At 28.6% G+C, this 10,922-nt stretch overlaps 1 protein-coding gene across 1 annotated transcript; it reads left to right on the top strand.

The window, feature by feature from the left end:
- Nucleotides 1–450: 450 nt before the first annotated feature.
- LOC123295516 (E3 ubiquitin-protein ligase Bre1) lies at nt 451–7,662 on the top strand. Its single transcript, XM_044876896.1, has 10 exons — nt 451–736; nt 837–1,023; nt 1,086–1,274; nt 2,174–2,658; nt 3,024–3,197; nt 3,412–3,870; nt 4,654–4,853; nt 5,017–5,170; nt 5,850–6,414; nt 7,025–7,662. The coding sequence occupies exons 1-10, from the start codon at nt 590–592 to the stop codon at nt 7,402–7,404; spliced, it is 2,940 nt and encodes a 979-aa protein (XP_044732831.1). The 5' UTR covers nt 451–589; the 3' UTR covers nt 7,405–7,662.
- Nucleotides 7,663–10,922: the final 3,260 nt, after the last annotated feature.

Below are 10,922 nucleotides of genomic sequence, written 5' to 3' on the forward strand. Positions count from 1 at the left end.
GAAAAAATTATTTCGAAATTAAATTTACAGATTTGAGTACATTTTTCACAACCGATGATATAATAACCGATTTTATTATTATGAAAATAAAGAAATGTGAATGTAAACAATTTTAAATAACTTTACAATAATAACCTTGTTTTATTAGTCGGATTCTGGGATGCCCGGATTTTCTTCGGCTTTAATTCTTATAAATTTTTATGTAATAAAATTAGATAATTTTTCATCTGTCCATTAAAATTATGGAGTACTTACGTGAGCGTTATCAAATACTAAATATTTCACCCTGTACAATAAGATAATAGTACGCAAGCTTGTCGATTTTAGTAAATAATTCAATTCATAGAAGAGTAAAAAATGGCGAAATGTGTATATGGAAGACGTTGTACAGTTTTATTATGTTTAATATAAATTAATAAACTTAACTAATCAATTTTTAACATATTAATTTATTTAAGAAAAATGTAATGATTTATTTAAAATATATAGATTAATTCACTCGTATCTAAATATTATACACATTATTATATATAATTCAAGTAATTTGTTACTTTTTTATCAAAAGATACTTATTTGTCAGAAATTAAAAATGTCAAAAAGACCGGCTGACGAGAACGTTAGTGGACAACCACCGATCAAAATGGTTCAATTTGAGCCTCACTTGATCGGTCCAATATCCACATTAGAAGAAATGGATATAAAGGTTTTACAATTCCAAAATAAAAAACTAGCTCAGGTTAGTATTCGAAAATGGCAAACAAAAATAAATTAAAAACAAATTTTGATAAGTTTGTTGAGTAGCATTTATAATTTTCAAATTATATTTTTTTATTTAGCGTATTGAGCAACGACACAGAACTGAAACTGAATTACGCCAACGAATTGAGCAATTGGAGAAACGTCAAACACAAGATGATGCCGTGTTGAATGTTGTTAATCGATATTGGAATCAACTGAACGAAGACATTCGAGTACTTCTTCAACGGTTCGATGCGGAAACTGCTGATGAATCTGAGAACAAAAGTATTTTATTCGAATAACTCGTTCTTAACAATTTTGTAATAATTTTTTAATCATTTTTACAGACGAAAATGAAGCTACCACTTCATTTCTTATGCAGTTATCGACATGGGATAAAGAAGAATTGGATGACAAATTGGCAAATCGAGTTCAAGTATCAAAAAGAGCTGTTGCGAAAGTAATCCAAGCTTTTGATCGTCTTATGCAAAGAAATGAAAAAATTACTTTAGCTCTGAAGGGAGAATTAGATGGACGTGAGTTTGACTTTTCATTTAAAATAGGGAAAAAACAAGGGAAACGTATTGTGACCGTCTCGTTACAGCTTCAATTCTTTTGAATTGAATTAAACTTTTGATCATTATCCTGTCCAAAAGCTATTATCACACACAAAGTAATAACAATAGATAAAAATATTATTAACTCAAAATAAAAAAAACTTTACAAAACAAAAAGAAAACCGACTTCAAAAGAAAAACTTTTGCAAAACAAATTAAAATGCACTAAAAAGTTAACAAAATAATGATAATATAATGTAGATAAAATTATTGGTATTTTTGGAGTTGGTGTCAGCCAATGAAACAACTGTGATAGAACAGTTTGCTTCATTAGCTTGGCTGACACCGACTCCAAAAATAACAATAATTTTAACTACATTATATTAACATTATTTTTTTAACTTTTTAGTGCATTTTAATTTGTTTTGTAAAAGTTTTTCTTTTGAAGTCGGTATTCTTTTTGTTAAAAGTTTTTTTTACTCTGTGATTTTTAGTGAACCTGAAGTGCACTAACTAATTTATCACTAAAAAAAAGAATCATCGAAATCGGTTGGCGTGGTACTGAGTTATTCGTTCTCTTGCCGTGCATACTTTATGCAAATTTAAGATTTTTATGATTTTCTCATGGATACCGTTATCAGAACTCGACCAAAATGTAATGGGATCACACGGGAAGCACTAGTTTTCAAATAGATAAAGAATTATCAAAATCGGTTCACTCAGTCGAAAGTTCTGAGATAACAAGCATAAAAAAAAATACAATCAAATTGATAACTTCCTCCTTTTTTGTTTGAAGTCGGCTAATAACTGTTTACCCGAAAATCGTATACAAATCCATTCTTGAATAACCGATTAAAAATTAAAATAATACTTTACAGAAGAATCACCGCCGTCAATGGATGAAACAATTCGACAAGCGAATATCGAAATGCAAAATGAAAATCGCAAACTTCAAGCATTAAACACATCCTTACATGAAAAATATCATACAATTAGTTTAAAAATGTCTGAATTACAGGATTCATTAACGGCTAAAGATACTGAAAATGCTGAATTGCGTAATCAAATTGATGAATTAAAATATGAACAAGAAAAGATACGTTGCCGTAATGATAAATTAGAGACACATTTAGCTGAAGCCATTGAAAAATTGAAAACTTATCATCAATTACATGGTGATAGTGAAAAAACACCTCAACAGAAGGGTGTTGTTACAACAAGTGTATCACAATCAAAATTAGAAGATTTAAATAAAGAAATTGAAGAATGGAAAGAATTGGCTAATAATCGATTACAGGAATTAGATAAATTACATATGCAACATCGGGAATGTTTAAAAGAAGTTGAAAAATTAAAAATGGATGTAAGTTGAGTGTTTATTCTGTTTTCAGCCCAGTAGTTTACGTAGCGACTTCGGGACTCATTTTTAGGAAAATTTTAATAGCCCCCGACTGTTAAAATCGCTACGCAAACTACTACTACTTTCTTAGAAAAACGATAGAAAAAAATGAACTGATTAGGTAATTTTATGAACACTTGCACCAAAATTTTAGTTATACTTTCAATATTTCATTTGAGTTTTATGCGGGGTGTAATAAAAGGGACAAAACTTAAGTTTTTAATTTTAAAATAATAAAAGCATACACAACAAAGTTTTTAAACTGTTTTTCGTAGATTTAATCGCTCAAAATATTTGATAATATCAAAATGTGTAAAAATGATTTTTAGATACGACAATTACCGGAAAGTGTAATAGTGGAAACAACTGAGTATAAATGTTTACAGTCACAATTTTCCGTTTTGTACAATGAATCAATGCAATTGAAAACTCAATTGGACGATGCCCGAGCTCAACTTCAAGCTTCTAAAAATGCTCACTTAAGAAATATTGAAATGATGGAGGTAAATATCATTAACGTATTTGGTTTCCACCGACATTTACGACGGTTCCCGAATTCTCACGATATCACGGCGAAAGTATCTAGCTATTTTGACGTGGCAATAAAAAAATTGTTTTTAACTAATACGTTTACAATGATATCGTAAATATTCGAGAACTATCGGTCTTGTTAGTACAAGATTCAGCATTTGAATTTTAAAATTTTTTTCAACTTAGAGTGAAGAATTGATGGCCCAAAAAAAATTACGACAAGAAGTAATGCAATTAGAGGATGTGTTAGCACAATTACGCAAAGAATATGAAATGCTACGAATTGAATTTGAACAAAATCTAGCGGCAAATGAACAGACAGGTCCAATAAATCGAGAGATGCGACATCTAATTACCTCGTTACAAAATAATACACAACAATTAAAAGGTGAAGTGCACCGTTATAAACGTAAATACAAAGAAGCAAACTCTGAAATACCAAGGTTACGCAAAGAAATTGAAGAATTAACTGCTAAATTGGGACAACAAGCAGCCGTACAAGAGTGTAAAGATAATCGATGTGGAGAAATTAGTGGTGATATTAAAGATGAAGATAATTCGAATAGTTCGCGTGATCCTAGTATGCAAATTAAGGATGAAAATTTGTCGCTATCATTGAAAAAAGAAATTGATGAAGATATGGAGGTTTGTATTTGATCACTATTTTAATACAACAAATAGAAAAAACTAATTAATTTTACATTGGATCAATAAAATTATACAAATTTTTTTAAATTATATTTTCTATGTAACTGCCAAATCTATTCATATTTCAAAAAATCAAGATTTCAATTCAAAATGTTTTCATATTACTAGTAACGAGTTTGAGTTGACTTTTAAGTGACTTTGAGAGTCTAAATCCAATTCCTAATCTTTTTAAGATGCACTCCTCTAACTCACAGAACTTTGGTTGCACTAATTTTTCCCAAAACTTCCAGAGTTGAAGATTAAGGGTGGTAATAATTACTAATCTAGTCGGTATAATTTCTGTCATTATTATTTGTACAGATAATTAAGATTTAATTAGCCTTTTTTTTCTGAAGAAGATCCTCTCAGAATATATTTGTACTCCCTAGTGTTGCCATCTAGCGGATCTTTTTTTAATCTTCAGAGGAAAAAGGCCTGGAATTATTAATTATTGTATTAATGTAATTATTGTCCGAATTTAATGATAATATGATAATGTTTATAATTTGTCTTATGTAGTTAGTTAAAAATTTTTATTGGTATTATTTAAAAAATATAATGCTTTAATTAGCCTTTTTAATTAGAAGATTAAAAAAAGATCAGCTAGATGGCAACACTAAGGGAGGGGGTACAAATATATCCTGCCATCTAGAAGACCTTTTTTTAATCTTCAGAGGAACAAGACAAATTAGAAAAAAAAAACTATGTTGTTTGCTTTTTAAAAACTATGCTATATTTTAGGTTGACGATATGGACGGGGACAAAGATAAAACGAATGTAATGTCACCATCATCAACAAAGAAAGAAGGTGTTAAGCAAGAGAAAGGTGCTATAAAAAAAGAATGTACAATTAAATCAGAAAAAGAACGTGAAGCGCAACGTTTGAAGGAGGCTAAAATTGCTGAATCTGAATTAGTAAGAGACCTGAAGGCCCAACTCAAGTAATAAAGATATTTTAAATTTTATTTATTTATTTCCTTTTCCTTTATTATTTGAGATACTTCATATCTTCTTTCAATTCTAGACTAATATGTGTAGTTTTTTTCTTGAAAAATGATAAGGTTTTTTTTTTTTTTACTTAATTTTCTTTGCACATTTTTCTAGGAAAGCCTTAAACGAACAGAAAGAAATGAAATTACTATTAGACATGTATAAAGGCGTGAGTAAAGAGCAGCGTGATAAAGTACAATTAATGGCATCCGAGAAAAAAATCCGTGCTGAAGTAGAAGATATGCGACAACAAATGAAAAAAATGCAGGTAATTACTACAATAAATTTTTTAAAGCGAGGCTACCAAGTTAGGAAAATGGAAAGATGAAAATTTCACTTCATTCCTACGAGTGAAAACAATTTTCTGTAAAAGGGATCAATTAGTAAGATTTTGCACTGAATGATTCTATTTTAAACTGAAACATATCATTTCATGCTTTTGGAAATAAGTTTAAAATGACTGTGAAATTACATTTATAACCACTAAAAATTAGAAATGGATTTGGAACCCATCTACAACTATCTTTCGATCAAGGTAATTTGACTTCAGCACATAGAGGCAATAACACTTCTATGCTTCAGCGTCTTTAAATTTGTTTTTCTAATTTTTTTACACTTAATGATTCTATTTAAAATTGAAAGTCATTTCAGTGTTCTAGACACATACACAAAAAAAAAGAAGTTTAAAAATACTAAAATTCCTAAATTGCCCTTTCTAGTAAAAAAAACCCGCCCACTGCAGGATTTATTACCGTGCCAACGCGATTAAAATAAATGTATGGGTACGTACAAATATCGCACCTAGTGAAATTAAATAGTTGGTTGTTCAAGCAAGATTATGACTAGACTTTTCAAATTACGGTCTTTTTTGGCACAATGTATTAAAAGTCCTTAAATTTTTTTAAATTTCATAGATGTAACAATAAAAAATATGTTAAATTTTAAAGGAAAGTAAACGAGAAGATCGAAAAAAATTAGCAGATGAAGATGCATTAAGAAAAATTAAACAACTTGAAGAGCAAAAATATGAATTACAAAAACAAGTCGCATTACAAAAGCCACCTGGAGATGGTGCATGGGGTGCTGCGCATGGAGTTCATCATTCAAGGCCTTTTGTTGGTTCTCATGAAGAAGAAGCTTTGTTAAATGAAATGGAAGTAACTGGACAAGCTTTTGAAGATATGCAAGAACAAAATTCAAGATTAATTCAACAGCTTAGAGAAAAGGATGATGCAAATTTTAAATTAATGACTGAACGTATTAAATCGAATCAATTGCATAAACTAGCTCGAGAAGAAAAAGATGTTTTAAAGGAGCAAGTTGGAACGTTAACCGCACAGGTTGAAGCTGCAAATGTCGTTGTTCGAAAATTAGAGGAAAAAGAACGAATTTTACAAAATACATTAGCAACTGTTGAAAAAGAATTAGCTTTAAGGCAGCAAGCTATGGAAATGCATAAACGTAAAGCTATAGAATCGGCGCAATCTGCAGCAGATTTAAAACTTCATTTAGGTAAAAAGGGCGCACTAAATTTTACTTTCTACTATTAAAACTTTTAATTGAAAACGGGCCAAAATTAAAATAAAAACAAATAGTAATAATAATAATTTATTCTAACTAAAAACAAATTTTCAGTATTAGATTTTTTCTAGTCCATGTTCAAGTAACATGGTGATTATTTGGAAACCCCCAAGAAAAACTGGAGCCCTTTGGGGCACATCAGTGAGAAAAACGAAATTAGATTTCCATTAATATTTCGACTTTATATCTCCTTTCTGTTGTGTTTTGTGCTGTAAATGAGATCAGTCGCTAAGTGTTTCTGTTCACTGGTAGTTGGATTCAAAGTTAAAATTACTTTCTAATGATTTAATAAACAATGATTACAGGAGGAATTTTTTATGACGTTTTTATGAAGTCCTGGAAAATTTGAGCTAACAGTAATCCAAACAATTATTAGAAATCACACCATGATCAATGTATTCGTAGAAGCTTCCGTGATATTCCTAAAAAACATTATCCCAGGGATATTTTTAGCTTAAAGAATTTTATTTTATTTTACTTCTTAGTCTTTTATTGTAAAGATGTGTTTAGAAAAGTAAATTAAAAAAATTTTATCTTGCAGAAAAGTATCATTCACAAATGAAAGAAGCTCAACAAGTTGTTGCCGAAAAAACAAGTTCTTTAGAAGCGGAAGCGTATAAAACGAAGAGATTACAAGAAGAAATCGCACAGCTACGTCGAAAAGCTGAACGAATGAAAAAAATGGAATATACTGGTTCATCATTAGATGAAGTCATGATGGAAGAAATTCGAGAATATAAAGAGACATTAACATGTCCATCATGTAAAGTAAAACGAAAAGACGCTGTGCTGTCAAAATGTTTCCATGTATTTTGTTGGGATTGTCTTCGTACACGATATGAAACGCGGCAACGAAAATGTCCGAAATGTAATTGTGCGTTTGGAGCAAATGATTATCATAGATTATATTTATGCACTTAAAATAAATTAAATTAAAATAATTATATTTAAATTTGTTTAAAACTGTTCTGAGAAAGTATAAACTAATTATGTTAATTGTTTAATGGTAATAACGTTTCTAACTTTTATAATACTGAATCAAACTGAATTCGTTTTTTATACTTGCAATTTAATTAAATTAAAACTTTCAATTGTGAAAAATGTATAATTCATTTTTAAGAAATTAATAACTTGAACTATATTGAATATAGAACATAAAATATCGTTTATTATGCAGTAATAATACTCTTACTTTGTCTGATTCTACCAAGATAATACTTAAGTGACAAAAATAGGTATTTTTGTTGGTTTTATTAAAAATTATATCTACCAAGCTTTTGCTTCACAAGTTTTTGCATTCGTGACTTTTTAAACCCTTTACGAAATTTCTTTGCCAATTATGTCATTATTTATTGCTGAAATTTGGCGTATAAACTTTGTTATTTTTAAATGTCCCCCATCAAGACCGATTAATTATAAAACAAACAAGTGAAAACAATTGACTGAGTTAATTGTTGAAATACCATGTATAGACAGTGTTGATGACTATCACATTACACATGCATACATGTCACACATACATAACTGCTATATATTCCCATATAATACATACTATACAATTTGTGCCTAATTTGCAACCTCACGGGTAAACAGTGATGTTTACGAAAAAATGTTTTAAACAAAAGTTGTTTATTTTTTTATAAGGAATATTTTTTTACATTTAAACTTTTGTTTTATCTCTAACGGTTTACAATATGAGTCCTACGGACCCAAGACCCAATTGACCTATGTTGCTCATTTACGATCTCGACCTCACTTTTTACGTCCTAAATACGCTGTAAAAATTTCAGCTTGATGTCTTTTTTCGTTTTTTAGTTATCGTGTTGACAGACAGACGGACAGACAACCGGAAATGGACTAATTAGGTGATTCTATGTACATCTATACAAAAATTTTGTTGGTAGCATCAATATTTTTAAGTGTTACTAACTTGGGACTAAACTTAGTATACCTTGTACTAAAAGCTGCAACGGATTTGTTTCAAAATACTATGCACTTTCGAGTGCATCAAAGATGGAAAGTAAAGTGCATCAAAATTAATAAATAGATCGCCTTTATATCTCCTTTCTGGTGCATTTTTTGCTATATAAATTTTCTAATTTTATCATGTTTATTTTCAATTTTGAAATTTGACCTTGGATAGATCCATTTCTAAAGATTATGATCATGTTTTGAAAATTGAGTATTGAAAGTTTTATTGTTTTAATTATAACTTTTAGAACAGGGCTATAAAAGCTGTATAATTTGAATTATGTATTTTATTGTGAATTTTTCACACTGTTTTTATTTTTTTGCATAATGGAAGTGGACAACAGTATAAGGATTAGGGACATAAAATCTTTAATAATGTTCTAAGAATATTATCTATAAATGTAATTTTAATCGAATTAAATAAATTAATATTAATGTACATTTTTTATCATTAAAATTAATCAAAATACGTATTTTTTTAATGTTTTAATCCCCTGAAAACAACATACGCATTGGCATGGTATAATAAATTAAATTATTTATTTATTTCTATAATATAATAAATATTTCATAGTGAAATAACGTTCCTATAAAAATTCAAGCAATAAAAAATTATATATTTTTTCTTTAAATAAATTTATTGCTATCACCTGGAGAAAAACTACACTTAATTAAACTTTAAAGAATGTAAAATGCGAACGATTTGAAAAAAATTTTTCTCGTGTAATAATAAACAATTTTATACTTAATCGAAGTTAATTAATTCAATTATATATCAAAACTAAATAGATAAATGCAGTTTTTATATTTATTTTAAATTAGAAATGAATCATAATATTTTGGCCAACTCGATTCAACTCATCAATTTTTTTGACCCAGGTTCTATAATAAATATTATTATTATTATTTTCTTACTTTTAATTTATAATTATTAAAAAAATTAGTATTCTATTTTTTATATAAATTAATTTTATTAGGTATAATAATAATAAATTTTTTTTAAAAATACAAAAAAATAATTTTTGCAACACTTGTATCTAAATTACTAAGCTCACAAAATATTTTATAAGAATATATTTCATACTGAATAACTTATTATTTATATGCAATTGGCAATGCATGTAATGGGCTATAGATAGATGGACCAAGGACCACGGACCATATCAGGTGTAATACTTACATAGGGTATACATATAGGCTGCCAATTTTGAAGAATTTACTATTGTTTCTTCATCTAACAACAAACCACACTTAAGTAAAGTATTACGTACAAATTTTACTAAATGTGGTACATCGATCGTACCCGCAAAATATTTTAAAGTATTTCATTTCAATTACGATTCATTATTGTTTCGAACAGACAGTAATAAGTTGGATAACAAAGATACAGGATATTTGTTATTCATTTTATCACATTAGTTTTTTAACAAACTGTCCGAAACAAAAGATGATCACTTTTTAAAATGAAAAGGTCTATTATGTATATAAAAACATTTAATTTCAGAAATATCAACAAGACAAGCATAGATATTACGACGATTCTTGGTTGCTTGATCACAAACCAATCAATTTGAGAATTCTGTACGCTCATAATAATTTGAGTGCAATAAGTAAATTTGGCGCAAACATTGAGGAGTTAGATATTTTAAGAAAACAAAGTTTGACTAAAATAACAATTCTGTTAATTACAAACAATGGTGACCAAACTATATTCATAAACCTTGGCAAAAATGGATTTTCAACAAATAAATTATTTTTTAAACGAAATCAATTTTACTTTCAAACTCTACCACGTGAATTCGTCGTAATTAGTTCATATTCACTTGTTCATCATCTTCTTCAACTATGTCCTCTTTAATAAGTACTTGCTCTATGCCGATTTCTTCTTTAATTCGTACATGATCCGCTGTCTCATTTTCCTTTGAAGTTCCGTTATTTTTTTTTAATTCTCTTTCAAGTTTAATGTTTCTTTCAATTTTTCTATCATCCAAATCCGATAAAAATTTCAAAGGATCCCCTTTCCGGTAATCATTTTTTTAATATGAAAAGGTCTATTAGTATCACAGACAAAGTCATAGACTTGTAGTAGTATATAGCATAGATCAATAAAAGTAGCATCAGAAGTATTACTTGGTCATTACAAAACTTACATTTTAATCTTAAATTACGATTCGTTACCGTTGATGTTTCGGGCAGAAGGTTTAAAGATGTAACCTGATGATAACGCTTGACCGTAGCTGAAAAAAATAGAGCTATGTCCAATTTCAGCGTCAAATTGTAAACAAAATATATCGAAAGTCAATATTTCGAAACTTACCACGTGACCTATTTTGACACTCAGTGTCAAGCGTCAGCATGAAAATACCCCTTAACATAGTAAAAAATTCTAAAAAACTTTTATCTTAGCCAAGCGCCTATTTGATATTGACAAAACCACAAGAAAATAAACATAGCCAATAGTTGATACA

Source organism: Chrysoperla carnea, chromosome 3 (genome assembly GCF_905475395.1).
Source record: "Chrysoperla carnea chromosome 3, inChrCarn1.1, whole genome shotgun sequence".
In the NCBI taxonomy this organism is placed as follows: Eukaryota; Metazoa; Arthropoda; class Insecta; order Neuroptera; family Chrysopidae; genus Chrysoperla; species Chrysoperla carnea.